At 40.3% G+C, this 19,443-nt stretch overlaps 1 protein-coding gene across 1 annotated transcript; it reads right to left on the reverse strand.

The window, feature by feature from the left end:
* Positions 1-459: 459 nt before the first annotated feature.
* On the reverse strand, positions 460-12,440 carry LOC145456236 (peroxisomal targeting signal 1 receptor-like). Its single transcript, XM_080334314.1, has 7 exons — positions 12,374-12,440; positions 12,236-12,306; positions 10,116-10,319; positions 8,010-8,151; positions 2,212-2,295; positions 2,056-2,153; positions 460-1,089 (listed from the first exon to the last, which is right to left on the reverse strand). Exons 3-7 carry the CDS (start codon positions 10,295-10,297, stop codon positions 858-860), a joined length of 738 nt encoding a protein of 245 aa, XP_080190440.1. The 5' UTR covers positions 10,298-10,319; positions 12,236-12,306; positions 12,374-12,440; the 3' UTR covers positions 460-857.
* Between the last annotated feature and the right edge of the window lie 7,003 nt (positions 12,441-19,443).

Consider the following 19,443-nt stretch of genomic DNA (forward strand, 5'->3'; position numbering starts at 1 on the left):
ATGCAATGACTTTGAATCATGTCTCGGACTTTGAAAATTCAACTCGACTTGATTACTGACTTTACTCTTGACTTGACTTGACTTGATTACGGACTTGACTCTTGACTTGACTTGACTCGACTTGACTCGAGTCACCACCAAAAATCGAGTGACTTGACTTGACTCGAGTCACTTTTGAAAATCATGTTAATTGGCTCGACTCGAGTAAAAATGTGCAATGACTCGAGAAGACTTGTGACTCGAAGGCAGTGACTTGATCCCAACACTGGTATAGCGAGTAGCCAGAGCAGCTAGCCTACGTCTGTGTGTGGCAGTGGGCAATGACCAAGGTAGCACGACAAGATGCTTGGTACGTCTCCGGAACACTTCTTCCCTCGATATTGTCGAAGAGAATAATATTATTAGAGTTAGCGTGGTCGATTAAATCCACGGCCTTCGGTGCGAAAGACTGTAAACGACTCTCGACGGTAGCACGTTTTTCTGAGCAAGGCAATTCTACATCGACTCGGCAGACTAGATCACTAATGTAAAATCACATGGATACCATCATGAACATAATTATTTACGGTCAAAACCCTCCGAATTTCACTCTCTAGCACTATATCCTTGCAATAAAACGTTTGTATACTTTACATTGGGCCGATTTCAATTTTTTAAAGTCCCCCGGTCCGCCAAATATTTTTCGAAATTTTACCGGTCCGCGAGGTCGAAAAGATCGAGAACCACTGGCTTATGATACGTCCAGCTACATCGATACAACAAGCTCATATACTATGTCAAACTGAGTTTGCATTCGCACATGAAAATTCCTCGGCAACAGAAAATAGTAACATTCTGTCGGAGTCCTTACAAGAGCATCACTGGCTTCTCATGACCCATGACGGGTCCAAAACAACAATTCGATACATCTCCTCGAAATCAAACCGTTCCGCGGCACTCTCCACTTGGGGATCACCGACTTTAGGCCCCATCCATATCACACCCGCCCATATTGTAGAGTGAGGTATCTTTTCTCCAGCGATTGCATGAAGAATTTTTCCGTATTTACGTTGCAAACTCATGGCGGTCAGATGATGTACCATGGCCTGCCTGTAGGAAAGGAAGAAATGCAATTAGGTTTGTGGTACAGCATGAGGAAATGGCATGAATCAGATAATTGATTTTCAAAACCGTAACGGATCGGTGGGCTCCGGGCTGTATCGACCTTCACGGTCGGTTTGACCATTCCTATCTGATAGCGAATACTGTGCTCATGTGTAGTTCTGTACCACCATCATTGCCGTCTTATATGTATTTTGGTTGGATGAAAATGAAGACTCTCTCTCTCTCTCATCAGTTCTATTTCCAACTTCCACTTAATCACAGCCACGAGTGAGTGCTGAGTGAATGCAAGAATTAATATAATATTTGATAATGGTGTAGCCATGTATTTTAGAGACACTTCTACTTGTCGCCTGGGTGCAGGTGGGGAGCAGCGCCAACCTCAAGCGTATTGACCATTATTGAGCAACCTATTGAGCATTCACTCTCACTCCCGTGCGCACTTGCTCCTGAGCTGCTCAGACGGCATGGTAGCGTCACAATAACAATCTCCGAAACAATGCAACATTCGAGGCCGATTCTGGGGGTTTCCAGGACCACAAGCAGAATAAAATGTATATTTTCGCAATCAGTACCGCGGTAGCTTTCGATTGATACCTGTTTCATCAAATTTTGCGCGCTCGGTAATCCTGTCCAAAATTACCGTCAAATTGCCTTTAGCCAAAGGGAAAGTGTGATGTTAACAATTTCGCTGAGCCGCACGATTTGCTTGTGTCCACACCATATAGGACACTACGATATATAACGCTTAGTTATAGACAAGGTGAGTGCAATTGTTTGCATAAAGGTTAGTGATGAAATAACCGATAGAAGACGCAGGACAAAGTCTCCCAGGAGTTGGGTCGATCGCCCTTTAGGGGATCCAAGAGCAACGGCTAGTATCCAACCCCCAGGAGGCCTGTGGGCACAGTTTGGTCACCTCTGGTATAACTAGATGGTTAATTGCCAACATACCGATAACATTTCAGATATGTACAAGACCACCCAAGATTGTACATTGCTTCTATGTAATTCGGGTGAAGTTCCAAAGCTTTCTTGAAAGCATGAGCCGCCTGAAAGCAAGTGACATCATAAGAATTTGGTTCAAAACATCATTACGAATCAAGTTACCTGTGCATTGTTTCGACATCTTTTATATGTTTCGCCGAGTTTGTTCCACATGACCGGATCCTCTTGATTTACCGAGAGAGCCATCTTAAAGAGATTGCCATTTATTGGGAACCAATTAACCCGAAAAAAACACGTCGCTGCCATGAGGAAATATACCAGCTTTCATTAGGCAAATAATATACAACAGAATTAGGCTGATACGGCTGTGGGCAATGCTACAAGATTTGAAACACACCTCTTCATCAATATCCCATTTTTGATATTGCTCGAAAGACTTCTCATCGAGTGTGCAATGTACAATATGTACATACTCTTCCATTGTATCACTTACATGATTTTAGGCCACAATCCATATGCTGATATGTAATTGATGAAATTTTGAAATTTCCAATAAAATGAACATGATGTTGATTATGTACTATAGCAGTGGTTCTCAATCTTTTTGATCTCGCGGACCGGTAAAATTTCGAAAAAAATTTGGCGGACCGTTGGACTTTAAAAAATTGAAATCGGCCTAATGTAAAGTATACAAACGTTTTATTGCAAGGATATAGTGCTAGAGAGTGAAATTTGGAGGGTTTTGACCGTAAATAATTTTGTTAATGATGGTATCCATGTGATTTTACGGTAGTGATCTAGTCTGCCGAGTCGATGTAGAATTGCCTTGCCCAGAAAAACGTGCTACTGCCGAGAGTCGTTTACAGTCTTTCGCACCGAAGGCCGTGGATTTAATCGACCACGCTAACTCAAATTATATTATTCTCTTCGACAATATCGAGAGAAGAAGTGTTCCGGAGGCGAACCAAGCATCTTGTCGTGCTACCTTGGTCATTGCCCACTGCCACACACAGACGTAGGCTAGCTGCTCTGGCTACTCACTTCCAGTGTTGGGATCAAGTCACTACCTTCGAGTCACAAGTCATCTCGAGTCTTTGCACATTTTGACTCGAGTCAAGCTAAGTCACATGATTTTCAAAAGTGACTCGAGTCAAGTCAAGTCAAGAGTCAAGTCAGTAATCAAGTCAAGTTGAATTTTCAAAGTTCGAGACATGATTCAAAGTAATTGCATTTTGCTAACTGTTTCAAATACAGATGAAGTCCCCATCTATTCGTGATCGAGTAACGAATAAAGAATTGATTATACGCGCAAAAGGGCGCTGTATCGCTCACGCACACGTAGAACTGATAAACTACTCATGCGGTATAGCCTCAGTCTATAACAATGGTTCCCAAACGGTGGGGAATTCCCCACTGGTTGGGAATTCAATGGTTTCTTGTGGGGAATAGACGCATTTGTTCAAAATTATATACAGGCCAGTCTACATATCCACGGAGACACATGTGCAATTGCCGTTACCAGTTAACTGCTCTGGAATGTATGTATCGAAGATTATATTTCGCGTTGTCCACAAAACCTCATTATTAACTCTGCATGGTCAATAATGGCGTCACAAACGCATCCAGCACGATTAGTTTGACGGCAAATAACGTTTTCGCGAAATTTTGAGCGATACTGGTATCGGTTCCCAATACGTTCTATCTTTCAGTTATAGGCGATTGTCTTGCGTACTGGTGTTGTTGTGTGTCTTGTGTAGTCAAACCAACAGATAGCTGCTCTGAGATGACAAAAGTGCTGGGTAGTGGGGAACAGGACCGTAACTGCCGCACCCCGGGGCGAGCTCGAAGAGGCCCAAAATTATTTCGTCAATTAACATAAATTAAAGCATTTGTTTTGGAAATTTATGCCACTTATTCAAAAAAATTTCGCGCCAAGTGCGCGATTCAATATTGCCGACTATCTGATTATTGGGTACCCTTCCCCCAAGAAAATATCTTTTGACATAACAGATATAGGAGGTCACGAAAATAGCATAATGTAATGACGTCAATATACCAACGGGTCCGCCCGAAGATGTTCTCCCAAAAGATATGCAATTCCCGTCATATTTACCGATTCAAACAAGAATTATTTAAATTTTTTGCGCTTCGCGCTTTTAGTCGAAGTAAGGCGACGTACTAAAATAGACCCAATGTAGCTGCTAAGTAGCGGGAAAAAAGAATACAAGCTCAGCAGGTCTGAGGGGGGTCTGGGGCGCGAAGTGCCCCAGAAGTTGGGTTTATCCCTTTGTGGGGGCCCAAGATCAACGTTTTTTGGCGGGGCTGACAAAGTGCTATTACGATCCTATTGGGGAATGAAGGCTCGGATTAAATCTGAAGTGGGGAATGAAGACAAAAAGGTTGGGAACCACTGGTCTATAATAATTATCAGTCAAAATACAGGATAACACACGAAGCCTAAAGAAGGTTAAAAAAGTGATATGGTGCAATACCCTACCTACCTATACCTACATATCCATGATATACAATTATAAACGTATCAACAATATTCGTTCGATTTAAATCATACAAGTAGGTTATAAAAGTGAGGCTAAGGTGAGCAAAGTTTACGACAACGTAAGATGTTAGCCATCGCCACTGCGTTTGCGATCAATTTATTTGTGATATAACAATGGAGGCTTGGTAAAATCAAATCATTGAAAAAATCATTGAGTGATTGGTTAGGAATACGAACTAATACAGGATACAGCGATTTAGTCGACTTCGATTACTTATGACTTGAAATTGACTCGTAAATTTTGCTTCGAATGACGAGTCAATCTGCATTTCTGAAGCGTCGAGTCAAGTCAAGTCATTTTTGCAAAGTGACTCGAGTCGAGTCAAGTCAAGTCATACGAAAAAGGTGACTCGAGTCATCCCAACACTGCTCGCTACTACAAATAGAATGCGTCGCACGAAAACACCCGACAACAGCTATATCTGGCCATCCACAAAATCAGGGCCAGAAAAGTACTTCTTCAGCTAACCCCCAAAGAAACGTTGGTCTTGGGTCATCCACAGGGTGATAAATCAAACTTATGGGGGTTTCGCCCCCAATACCCCATAGTTTCATGGATTTTTTCACCAGGACTTGTGAGTAGTGAGCAGATTCATTTTGCTCAGTGTATCCAGAGAGTTTATGTAACCTAATCGCACCAAGCGCGAAAATTTTCTATATTTTCTGATTGAATATTTATTGCTATAAATTTTTTATCCTATCAGAATTATCAGATTTTCCGGTAGAGCTGAGTGAGGTGTTGTCTTGGAAAATTTAAACGTAATTATTAGTTAAACATATTCAGGTTGGCCTATTGGAATAATTTACTCGGATACATGTCAATATTTCGTGACCAATTGTCTCTCATATAGTGAACAGATATTGAAATCGCCCCAGCGTATTAAACCAAGAGACTCTCACAATTCCAAATTGCTATCTATTCACTCGTAAATAATTTGTCCTGTGGGGTACCGATTGTCAGGACAGCGAGATTCGGCGACAGCCATTTAGGCGCTTATGGACAATTAGACATATATGTATCGAAGTTTTCGGTCAACAACAATCGCGCAAGGCGCGGAATAATGTGAAGAAAGTTGGATAAAGTTTAAAAATACACTCAATAATTTACGTTCCTTCACGTAATAATTGAGGGCTCGGCCCCGTTCCAATTGCGGGGTTTGGGATGTGGTGGATACGGTCCCGCGAAAAATGAATTAATCGAAAACGAATGATCGCGCAAACCATGCGGTTTAGTGAGTCAGCTTGTACTTGTCGCTCGCATGTCGTCAAATGGCACGGCTGTAACTTCAAGTCAAATCGAACATGTTTCTAGCCGAAGTTCTGAATCTGTATAAAATTTGATGTTTTGTTTATTTTATCAATGGACATTGGACAATCCTTCAACATATTGCATCTTGAAATTAGGGTATATTAAATTGCAATGCACTTCGCGGACCGGCGGTTGAGAACCACTGTACTATAGCATAACCAGGGCCGTGGAGTCGGTAAATTTTACCACCGACTCCTACTCCGACTCCACACATTTTCAATGGACCGACTCCGACTCCAACAGTATTACCAATTTACTTCAAAAATTATATGCCAAAGTGACGGTTAAATGACTATCATATAACCATTAATTATATGCAAATTGCAAACATATGATTAACGATGGCATACAAAATTGATTCATTGTGGCACAGCTCGAATTATTCACTATGCAATTAACATAAAAGTATGAAAAGTTTTTATTACAAGGACTCTCTAATAACATAATATGTATGTCCTATATAATTAAAATGTAGATAAAACAATCGGAGTTTTGCTCTTGTGTACGAGTTAGCAACTAATACTGATTACGAGCACTCACACACTCACTACTAATTCGAAATTTAGGAGGTAGTCAAATAGCATATGTCTAGTCTACATGCCCTTAGTAAAGTATTCAAGGACTTGCAGCCTTTCTTAATCATTTGTTCGACCTAAGCAGCTAAGCTACACAACAAATATATTTAATTTTGCCAAGGGGGAATTAGCGTTTGGTTATATTTACATCAATTTTACAACCAGATGATATATTTACTCTGTCGTAATACTCACAATATCATGGTATAATTCCAAAAATTGCATTTTGTGACTGCATCGCGAAGATGCATATTTCTTTTTTCTTCCTTTATGCAGCCGAGTTGCAATTTGCAAATATTGTTGAATTTTATCTATATCAGGGGTGGCCAACCTTTCCGACCGAAGGGTCACGTGAGATTTACAAACCATTGCGCGGGCAACTTTAATATTGATAACCTTATCTTCAGTCGTCCGTCCGAACGAACAGAAATTAGGTAACATTGTCAGACTTATATTACTACACTTCAAAATTGATAACAATTATGTCATGACAAATCCGTGTGCAACTTTACAGTGTGTATAGTGCAGTCGTGCCCTGGTCGCGCAAAGCACGAAATTTTTCAAAGGTAATGAATGGATTCGATCAATTATTATATTACTTGCATATATTGGTGGTAGCCTCTATACAGCAATAGGCTGATTTCGTAAGGACAGGATTATTTGTCATTTAGACATAGCAATATCGACGGTTTCGGTGAACATGCCTATCATTTTGTGCAAATGTTTTATCGCCTCTGATCTCGTTTCGAGCGCACAAGCGAAGTCGCATGTTGGACGACATGTCATCTTCTAATTGCGAGTAAAGTTAGACTTAATTTTGTAAATTACACGTATTCATAATTTCCAGGAGGGGGCTCCAATACTAAATGGAAGAAATGTGACAATAAATCATGTTAAGTGCTAAGAAAAATTTCAAATCAAATAAATCTACTACGGAATAATCTAGTTTATGGTCATGGTCAATGGTCATATACGAAGTTCTGCGATAATTGTGGCTGGCCTCTGGTTACGCCAATGCGTCGAAACTTATGTTTTAGTCATCATCAAATTTCGCGGTCAGGCTTATCAAATTTTGGTTGGCCTTGCAATTTTACCTGATGTTATAACTAATTTCGAGAGTAACCTCTCAGGCCACACAAAACCTTCTCGCGGGCCACATTTGGCCTGCAGGCCGCGGTTTGGCCACCCCGGATCTGCACCTTTACTAATAACAGTGATTGATGGTAGGCTACATAAAAATCCTATTATAGTTGTTGTTGTTGATAATTTAAAGATACCTTTGAAAAGCCCTTGAAAGCCTTTGTTTTCATGATAAAGAAGTTTTGGAGTCGGAATCGAAGTCAGGGTCATTTTCACAAACTCCGACTCCAGTCAATATTATTTCCACAACTCCGACTCAAACCACTACAGTCTTCGCGACTCTGACTCCATCAAGCAAAAATAAGCCAAACTCCGACTCCACCGCCCACTGCACAGCACAGCCCTGAGCATAACATAAATAATTTTTTTATCTTCATACCTGGATGCAGTCAATTGCCTTGTCGTGCTCACTGCCCAAGTTGTACAGCATCCCTAGAGCACTCAGCACATCACGATCTGGATTTTCCTCATTCAATCGTAATGCTTGAACTAGCAGGCCTTCAGTTTCTTTGAACAGGCGACTGCAATGAAAATGAGTCCTTTGTGATGTCTGAAAAGCAAGTTCTGGCAAGATAAGACCGGATAGGGATAACCGGCACACTTTGTATCGACATCTTTTCAAACCGATTGTACTTGCGCAGTGTATTCAACGTTGACAGCCAACTTCCACGTGCATGGTATTACCAGATAGTTTTGCAGTATTTCGAGCCAGATTTCGTTCTGGATAATATCGACAGTTTCAAGCAGAGGTGGTCAGTAATGAAGTACTTCCACGTTTTCAGAGTACTAGAGTAGGTTTTGCAGACTAGTTTTACCTGATGAGTTCAGGTTTCTACGTAAATATATACCTAGAATACTTACATATTTGCTACATGCTATACTTCTATTTCTACTGGATCACCAAGGATGACAACTTAAGACCAGCTCTGGTTGAGTGGTTGGCGAATTTTCCCACAAATGAGCATTTTCTAAAGAATTCAAATCCCGCGGAAATACTCTTGGCAAACATTCATACCAAATTAAATAAATACCCGCAAGAACAGAAGATGGGACAACGTGCAGAAACTGAGTGCAAATGACCACACTTTTTATAATAAATGCATCACTTTAGAACAAAAAAGAGGTTCGAGACCCGTAATGCTCCAAGGGATGATATTTCATCCAGTGGCTCTGCATAAGTTCCCCTGCACACTGCACAATACACATACACATATAGGCCAACATCCTAGTACAGTGGTACACCTTTTTGACCTCGCGGCACCTCTGCGAGGGAAATGTAGTTCCCCTTTCACTTCAAGAAGCATAAGTCCAAGATTTGGATAGCTGATGACTAAAAAGAGAAATATAGTTCGTCAACCTACATCATGTTAATGTTCGCGTATTCAGCCACAGATTCTGATCGTGGTGACTATATAAAAAGGTCTAAGGCCAGAACCTAAATATCACTGCTCCATTGATGATTACCTTTTTTTTCAGTCATCCCCTTAACAAATGCTACCGTGTATGTGGGGAGTTGGCGTCCAACCGACATTTGACGGTGGAGGCCCCAGTTCGATTCTCGGATTCCAGAAGTGACATACGTTTACCTGGGTTCCTCCTCCCCTACGTCACTGCGCTCAGTGTCTTTACAAAAAAGGCTCAGACGAAAGACAATGATCAAAGACTGCTACATCGGAATTAGGCTGAGGTGGATACCAGATTGAGAGACCGTATACTCGGTCTCATAGGCACCGGCAGTAATGCCGGCCTGAACTAGCTGGTGAATTGTGCAATTGAGAAATAATCCACAAGGTATTTCCGTTTACATGCTGCTGTTCATGTGAGAAAATTAGCAACACGTTGATCGAACACGAGTAATTAGAAGAAGCGACGCGATATTAGAGACATTGACTTCTGCATGTGCCAGAATCTCACGTCTCAGTTTGCTGGTGTGCTGTCAATTAGAGATAACCAAAAGTACACTGCACAGCGAGAGATCGCAATCCTCATTAGACGAGTATGCATTTGTAAGGCGAATGGACATGAGATATCTTTCTCGTTTGTTGTGCATGCGTGGCTTGGTGCCATCACATCACGCTGTAATCTGCTGTGTAAATAAAACTTTATATTTTATTCACATGGAGTTGTTATCATAAGACGAGCGAAAGTCGAGCTTATTCCGGCTAATTGACATTATATGTGCAAGTTCATCAACACAAGGAGGCTGATCCGATTCTTGTATTATAGGCAGGTACATATGTACTTAACCATAAAAAATGAATGCTTACCTTGTTAAATTTGAAAAATTTTCAAACGTTTACTCGACTGGATACCTGTTTGCTTCATATTATCTTAATTCAGTTGCTTCAGTTGACAAGGTAATTGTCACAATTAGTGATATTGAACGCTTGAGAGTACCTCTAACACTAATTATTACAGAACCGCAGATTAACCAAGGTTGACAACCACTGTCCTAATGCATAACCAGCTATTAGGACGTTCTTACCAATCCACATAATAATTCCCATCAGACGCGCTGCTAGATGCCAGTTCAATTCTAGTCTCGTTATCCGCCTTCAAATGCTTGTATTTCGGATGAACTTTTACCCAATCTACCAATGCCCTGCATGTGACTTCCTTGTCATGATTTTGCATAACTGACGCCGCTGCAAGCAGTGATTCCGTCATGTTTGGGTCAAAATGATAGCACCTGCAAAATAAAGGTAACATATTACTATCGAACAATTCACTAAAAACCATTAGCAAAGAATCACTGATTTACTCAAGCGAAAATTCTAACTTATCAGGCAATAACCATCTGTATGGCAACTGTATGGCGAATACGTGACACATGCATCTACAATTTTATACATCTTAAAAACATTGAGAAACACAGAAGACATGTATGTTGCCTGCAATCAAACTCCGCAAAATTTAAAGCACAAGGCTTACAAGGTTACAGTCAGAATATACGGAAAGACGCATGTCATGATAATATACATATACAATGACAAGATGCAGCCCACAGAGAGACGAGAATATGCTGAGATTGATGTGGGAACCATTATACGATGAATAGTACGATGTAATATCAAGCAGAGTTGGATCAATTGTAATTTGTAATCAATTGTAATGAATTACATTTTTTTTATGTAATTTAATTGTAATTGAAGCATTTCTATTTTGTGCAATTGTAATTGTAATTGTAATTTGATCAAAATTTGCTCAATTACAATCTCAATTACATTTTCATGGAAACCTGACAATCACAATCGGTCATTTATTCGTCGCACAAGTGAAAATCTGGTACGAACCAGGATGACGAGAAGGGGCCTTAAGGCCTTAGTAAACAGTCACCACATGTAATAATTAGCCTATTTACATCGTTGTTCTATGTGTGCTGCATTATAACTAGATAATTCAGTCACGCCAAACTGTTTCCCATACTTCAGTAGCAGCAGAAAACGTAATGAATTACAATATAGGCTAAACCGGTGGTTCTCAAACTGGGGGCGCGCCCCCTTTGGTGGCGTGAAAGCATCTGAACGGGGCGGGACGCTCTAGTGAAATGAAATCTGTTCCGTGCTTGGCCCGATTCACCTCCGTTTCATGGTTATTGCTCGGTGCATAGTCTGAATTTCGTATTGAAGAATTCTGTCATCAACAGTCATAACCTTCCATACCATGTAAAGATTGCTAACTTTCTGGTTTCCTTGTGCGCTATGATGATAAGGGGGCACGGAATATTCGCTGTCATAAAGGGGGGCGTGTCTAAAAAAGTTAGAGAACCAGTGGGCTAAACTAAATCTTAATATTTCAAAAATGGATGAACAGCAAATCAACTCTTCTGAAACCTGTGCTGTACCATTTCCTACACCACCGTCACAGTTTTTTTCAATCCCTCACCACTACCAAGGCTTGTTGCAATAATAGCAAATAAAATTCAAGTTTCCAACCAAGGCTTGATCAAACTTGATCACGCATTTGTAGAGATGTCATCCCAATCTTGCCTCCAATCTAACAGTTTCCGAGCAAGCGTAAATGTAAATGCGAACCAAAATATTGTAATTCTTAGTTATCAGGAGGTTCTTTCTTTTTGCATTTATTTTAATCTCACGCACCGTATCGTTATCATCCTTATCGCTGACGCCTTCCCAATTACATTTCATTAACCTCACTCAGCTCTTGAGTATAGCCTAATCGTTTGATTACATTTCATTGACTGTCCTGTAGCCTATTCGCTGTTAGTCGCTCAAACGTTTGGTTCTTAACAGTAGCTTGAAACATTTTTCTGTGCTTGTAGCTTTCGGTACTCATGATAAGGAATAATTCGAATACGTTCCAGTTTTTTTTTAATTAAAGGGTATTCTACATATCAGGAATGAAACATGAATAGCTTGAGATTACTGCTAATTACGTCGCTACGGTTGTCAAAGAACACCTCTTTACTGAATCAATTACCTGTTTAAAAGTAATTGTAATTGTATTTTGATATTTTTAGCATTGGGTAATTGTAATTGTAATTGAATTAAAATATTGTAATTGATCCAACTCTGATATCAAGCATGTATATTTTGTAGTAGATATGGTAATGTTGACTCATTAAATACAAATCTCAAACCCTACTTTTTAAAAGATCTGAGAGCGTCATAAATGTACAAGTTCTTGGCTTGCGCCAGTCCCAGCTGCAGCCAAGCCTGTAGGATTAGATCGAGATTATTATTTTCCAATATCCCCAAAAGCATATTGAAAGGCGTACGTTACCTATGCGTTCTGGCGATTCATGTTCAAAGCAGCTTCAAGCATCAAGGTAGCGTTTATGGTATCGTAAACTTTTAGATATTCCATTCCCTTTTCAAAGGCATCTTTCGGGTTCATGTCCAGATACGGATTATCCTTTTGGAAGCCATAAGGTAGACCCTGAAGTAAACAAGTAAAACTACGCGACTGGCCTTCTCAGAGCCTCTTCTGATGATGATTCTACCGATTCTAGTTCTTCCAGAACTTCCATTGCGGATTCAGCGACAGAGGAAGAGGGTTCATGTGATACGTTGACATGATCTTCAACCTGCCAAGAAAATTACGCAAACCATGCAATCACGTCACCCATACCAGATACAATGAGAGGAGTAATTCGTTCAAAAACACTCTGCATCTTAACTTGTATATTTTTAAAAATCAGCGGATAACCCGATTGGTTGATTTGAGGTTAGGTGAGAAATTATGTCATGTCGGGGGCCAGTCGTTGGGTTATGGGTGGGCACATGGTTTGTATTGTCAAGAATTAGGTTAGTGGTGAGGCTAGATCAGGGCAGGGCATAGTTTGGGTTAGGCCATGAAATTTGATTACCGTATGTCAAGGGTCGGCAACCTACGGTCCGCGGGCCGGATCCGGCCCGCCAAGCGAAATCGTCCGGCCCGCGACATAATAATTAGTTTTCACAAGAATGCGACCCGCCGTTTCAGAATGAGTTTCAATCAGCAGTGCAGCACTGCTTGGAAAGAATGCGGCATTTATACGATATAAGTTGCCTACATCGTATTAGTCTATTGTGTCGCCACAAAACGAAGGCGGTGGAAGTAGGAGATGGAGATTGTCTAGAGTAGACTAGATCAGTGCTTATCAACCGGGTGTATCTCGCAACCGAATGTGTACCATACTTTTTAAAGGGTTTACCGATGGGGTGTGACAATCAAGGTGTCCTTCCTCTGCTTCAAAAACGCTTGGAACATCTCAGACGCAATGACAAAATCTCAAACTTAAACTTTTTAATTACAGATAACTAGCCTCCGTAGGCTAGTTATTAATAGTTTAATTCACCAGAAGGCATTGTGCGCCAATACAACAAACCTCTAAAGTGTTATGGCCACAATGATTAAAACTATAAATATGATTTTGTCTCACAAACTGAATCACAAACATTGTTACGACAGATAACTAGAAGCATAGAATCAATATGGCGATGTAATGTATATCTGCCATGTTCGCGCATCAAGTCGAGCAGCTATGCTTTTACGAGTCTATGAACTGAGAAATAGCAACTTTCCTCGAAAATTCAAATATCGCCGACTCATAATCTTGTAATCGAAAATGGGTATATAATCTTGCTCTCCTGGTACATTTAACGTCACATCTGAACAAAATGAATTTGCAACTTCGGGGGGAGGGGGGACAACTGAATACATGAGATGTTGAGGCCCATTTGAAACAAATCTGCGACTCGGGGAATGTCAACAGTACAGAGTAAATTATGCTCACTTTCGTATACTGGAGGAGAGAAAATCTAGTACCGACACTATATTTGTAACTGTGATACGAAATATAATTACTGAATATTCACCCGCTTTTCCGACATTCTTTTTATACAAAATAAATTCTGACTATTCAGTACTCAATTTAATGTGGACGCCAATACCATTGTCTGAAAATTTCAAATGGGCCTTTTTTGGAATGCGATGCAGTTGGATTGAATGGCAAATTTCATACAAAGAGCATATCGCTGCATGACTTTGACAAAGAGTTGATCTTTATCCCAGCTTATCAAACGATGCAAAAGACATCGCATCGATTTTTGGTAGCACGTACGCATGTGAGCAATAGTTTTGAACGATGAAATTCACGAAGAGCAAGCCAAGATCACGTATCTCGGACGCCCATTTAGAATATGCTGGTCTGATTCTTGCTTCATCTGACTGTTACCAGAAGTTGAAAACCTTTCACAAAGCAAGCTGCGTCAATTGTCATATTTATTCTGCGTTGTTGAAGTGTAAATAGTTGTGTTTTATGATTGGTATGATTGAGATTGCAGCAATGTAGGATAATATACCGAAATGAGCGGAAAATATAGTATTAAGAAACATTCCGGTCCGCCAAAAAGTTGTACACTCGAAATTTGGCCCGTGACTAGCAAAATGTTGCCGACCCCTGCCGTATGTCATGCTTTAACGGTGGGTAACCGGCCCATGGGTCAGATCTGTAATGCTTGTTAAAATTAGAAATTAGTGTCTTGTTCTAATCAGAAAGGTGCTAATGTTTCATGCAGCATGCACTCTCTACTTTCGGAAGCCGTACATTAGTTTGTATCAATTGGATTGCTCCCAAGAGACTAATCGTACTTTCGGCAAATAATATCCATCCAGGACCACATATTGCTATCGAATACGACATCTATTATTGAAGTCAACCATCGATAGCTCAGTTAAAAGATCTGCTGCAGCATGTGACTTGATTAGGCCTACTAATTATTCACACATGGTTCTCATGTTCCCTTGAGAAAGGGTAAGCATGTATCACATTCTCCTGCCAATATTAATAAGATTATGATGAAGTATTTTCGCAAGATTATCGACATATGCTATCAAGTCATCGTTAACACTAAGAAGCATTCTACGGTACTTCAATGCCTGGAAACCAGCTTGACAAAGAAAAAATTAGCCAGATGTTCAATAAATAATTTTCCAATGATGCCAATTCAGGGAAATGAGAACCTCAATGTACTATATTTAGATTGTACCCAAACTCCTTCTGTTGGCACAGATTTGGTTATCGTATATTTTGACCTATAGGCTAGGGTTACCATACGTCCTCTTTTAAGAGGATTTGTCCTCTTTTTTGACTTTTTTGAAAGTGTCCTCGGAGGACGCCCTTTTGTCCTCTTTTTTTGAGATTTTGTCCTCTTTTTTGAAAATTTAGGTCACATTTAGAGCAAAATGCGAGTGATATGCCGTAAATAAGCACAGAAGTGACGCTCCGGCGGGTATTTCGGAGTGAAAAACGGTGATTTGAGCTCTGAGCGAAAAGATGACATTTTTTTTTTAGTCAACCACCTAGCAATGACGAGAAGAAAACGGTATTTTGAGTTCTGAGCGGAAAGTTGACCTTTTTTTGAGGGGGGGAGAATTCACCGATTTTTGAGAATTCTTCACCGGTTTTGCAAGTCTCAGATTTCTTAAAAAGTGTCCCTCTTTTTAGATTTCCAAAATATGGTAAGCCTACTATAGGCAAAATGTCAAGTAAATGTCACTGGTAACCTTCGAAAGGACGGAGTTTCAAGTTTGAAGTAAAAGGGATGTCGACCCCAAACCCCAAACTGGAAGATCCTGGAAGACCTGGAAGACCTTATTTGGTTCTAAGGCTAAAAATGTAAATCAATCAAAATTACAATTACCGGCTTTCTATTATTTTCTTCCGTTGAAGATACACAATGCGCATTGTACAATGTAATACATAAGGCACAATGTGAAGTAATAAGCAGGAGCTGGATTATTTGGTGTCAAGTGTAACGTGGTAAGGATATAAAATACCCAACACTGGAGACAAATATATCGTGATTCCCTAATAAAAGACGAGTAATATTGAAAAACTTGCGTCATTTAATTGCCGAGTCCAGGCATCATTCTTCTCTGATCCAAGGTCTGAAAAGTTATTTTGAATGAATGAAAAACATAGAAAATGGGCTGCTAATTTGTACATACCAGCTGTTGAAGATGTTTGACCCTTCATCTCAGAAGTGTTGCTGTCAAGAATTCTTGGTTCATTATCTTCAACTTGATAATCTTTTGACCTAAGTAGAGTATAGTATAGTATATTGGTTATTCAAATTACATGCATGTCCAAATAAAATTATTACTACTTTTAGTAACATATCAAACCTATTCAAATATGAATATGTCACTGAACTCAGATTAACCCATATACGCATATGATTACCCAAATATGTATTAATGCAGGTGTACTTGAGCATCTCTCCATTCAACATCCAGGGTAGCAATTTGTGACTAAAATGGCTGAACACGAATAATAGGCTACACATTTTTACAGCAATGGCTCAAAGTGTCGCAACGTTCTTGGAGAATAGAACAGCGGCATGATATAACATAGAGTAATACAATGCATTAGGTCAAACCTTTATCACCTCGGGGACCGGTGAAATTTAAAAAAATATTTGGCGGACCGGTGGACATTCAAAAATTAAAATTAATCCAAAATGTAAAGTATGCAACCGTTTTTTTGCAAGGATATGGTGCTAGAGAGTGACATTTTGAGGTTTTTGATCGTACTTAGGTATGTTCATGATGGCATCCACGTGATTTTACCGTAGTGAATCTGCGGAGTCGAGGTAAAATTGCCTTGCCGAGATAAACGTGCTACCGCCAAGCAGGGCCGTAACAGCACTTCGTCAGGCCCCCCCCCAAAACGTTGGTCTAGGGCCCCCCATACGGTGATAAACCGAACTTCTGGGGGGCTTTGCCCCCCAGACCCCCCTCTGCCAATCCGATCTTTGCCGCTACTTGTCATCTACATTGGGTGTCCGTTTAGTGAGTCAGATATTCCCGCCTGGACGCGCGAAGCGCGAAAAATTTATATAATTCATGATTGAACAGGTCAATATTATCGGGCGTACACCCGTTGGCAGGAATGAAACAGCACTTCGTCAGCCCGCTCAGGAAAATTGGGTCTTTGGCTCCGATAGGGTGATAACCCGCCCCCTCCCCCATCACATTGTTCGCTTTTGTCACGAAATTAGTCGTACTATCTAGTGAGCCAGCGCTAGGCGCGAAAATTTTCGATAATTCATGATTAGGGCTGGGAAAAATCGAGTACCGGAGTGATTCGATTTTGAATCACGTAATATGCTTCGAGTCGAGTCCAGTAATCTAGTATCACCCATTATGACGCCATGACTTAATATAATACGTCAAAGTTCAAATATCTAACTCTTATGTCACCACAAATAATTTAATGCCTGTTATCCGTCTCATAAATGATACTTTGGTATTTTTTTCGACCATACCGACTTCATTTCACTTGGTGATGATGTTGTGGGATAATCATGACTTCGGAAATGTGCTACATCCAGTAACCTTCGTAGCTTTGTACCATATGTTTCGTATGCTACGATACAGCCAATCAAGGTTATATAAGGCTTCTATATAGTGAAAATTAGTATCGAAACTATAATTCTCGTTGATAAATTAACATTCAGTGGCGAGAAGAGTACAATTTCAGTACTCAAAAAAATCGTCCTTTACTACTCGACTCGAATCATTAAAATTAATACTCGATTCTGATTCGAGTACTCGATTCTGATTCGAGTACTCGAATCATTGTGCCCAGCCCTCTTCATGATAAAAGCGGCCAATAAGATCGGGAATTGCATATATATTGCTATCAATTTCTTGTCCTCTCTGCTCACGTTATCAGATTTACCGGAAACTGTAGCGCCCGTAAATAATAATTAAACATCTTCGGGCGGGCGGACCCGTTGGTATGACTTCGTTACACGATGTGACGTGACGTGACCTCCTGTCTGCTATATAAAAAAAATATAGAATAGCCCAAACGTACTAAGCTAAAAGACGCAGACGATTTCAAATTGGTATTTCTTCACTGGCATATAATTCTTCCCTGCGGGATGGTATTTGTCTTCTGAGGTTCAGATTGCCAAGACAGGAACATTTGGCGCCAGTCATTTAGGCGCCTATTGACAATTAAACCTATATGTATTTTGTATAGTTAACGAAGTTTTCGGACAGCGTAAGGGCAGTCCTTTTCGGCCAAAGTTTTCGCGCTGCCGATCGTTCTGGCACACTCCTTGGAGTCGCATGTAATATGTCCTAAATCGTTATATGTCTTGGTGCATCGTGGCGCTGTAATGACCAACGCCGATATGTCTATTTCTATAAATCTTGCGTGTTTTTTCTTGGAGGAAGAGTACAAATATTGAAGATGTTTGGCAGGTTGACATCGCGCGCAGCGCGAAAAAAATTTGAAAAAGTTGCATAAATTTTAAAAAAATACTCTTTGATTTATGCTAATTCACGAAATAATTTTGGGCCCCCTTCGAGCTCGGGCCCCCCCCAATTGGGGGGTTTGGGGTGCGGCAGTTACGGTGCTGCCGCCAAGAGTCGTTGACAGTCTTTCGCGTCGAAGGCAGCGGATTTAACCGACCACACTAACTCATATATTATTATTCTCTTCGGCAATATCGCGAGAAGAAGCGTTTCGTAATCAAACCTGGAACCTTGTCGTGCGAACTTGCTCATCGCCCACTACCACCGGACGTTACGATCCTACACAAAATTAATGAATAGAAAATGAATGATCGTGTAAACTGTGCGGTTTAATGAGTCAGCTCGTACTTGTCGTTCGCATGTCGTCAAATGACACGGGTTGAACTAAAATTCAAATCGAACATATTTCCAGACCTAATGTTACCTCACGAAGTTCTGAATCAGTTTAAAATTTGATGTTTTATTCAAGTTATCAATGAACAAGCCTTATATTGCAAACATATCAGTTCTTGAAATTGAGGTATGAATTGTAATATAGGCTACCTGGCGGACCGGTAGGAAAGTCATCGCGGACCGGCGGTTGAGAACCACTGCTCTACACTACATTATTGGTTCTCAACCTTTTTGACCTCGCAGACCGTTTAAACTTCAAAACAAATGTTGCGAACAGCTGGTTTGCTGCGAATACAAGATTTGATAATCTGATCTGCTACGGAATCTATTGAAATTGTAACAAGGCTTGGTAACTGATACGATGATTTTTTTGACAATGCAAAATAAAGTCTAAATTTTGTCAAAATTGTAGCGCTAGCTCAAAAATTGTCAAAATTGTTTACAAAGCCAAAAAAATCTCCACCTGCATTTTGTCTGTATGGTAAATGTCTACACTGCCGGTGAACTTATCATTTGATATCTTACAGCTTGCAGCCTACTTTATAAGCCTACCGTTGTAGACGGCCAATTACCTGCTCATTGTGAATCATAAACGGCTAAATGAAACAAATAGATTGACATGGTATTATGCTGAACATATCACAATA

Source organism: Botryllus schlosseri, chromosome 14 (genome assembly GCF_051294905.1).
Source record: "Botryllus schlosseri isolate E-star chromosome 14, Bs_hap1, whole genome shotgun sequence".
Taxonomy (NCBI): domain Eukaryota; kingdom Metazoa; phylum Chordata; class Ascidiacea; order Stolidobranchia; family Styelidae; genus Botryllus; species Botryllus schlosseri.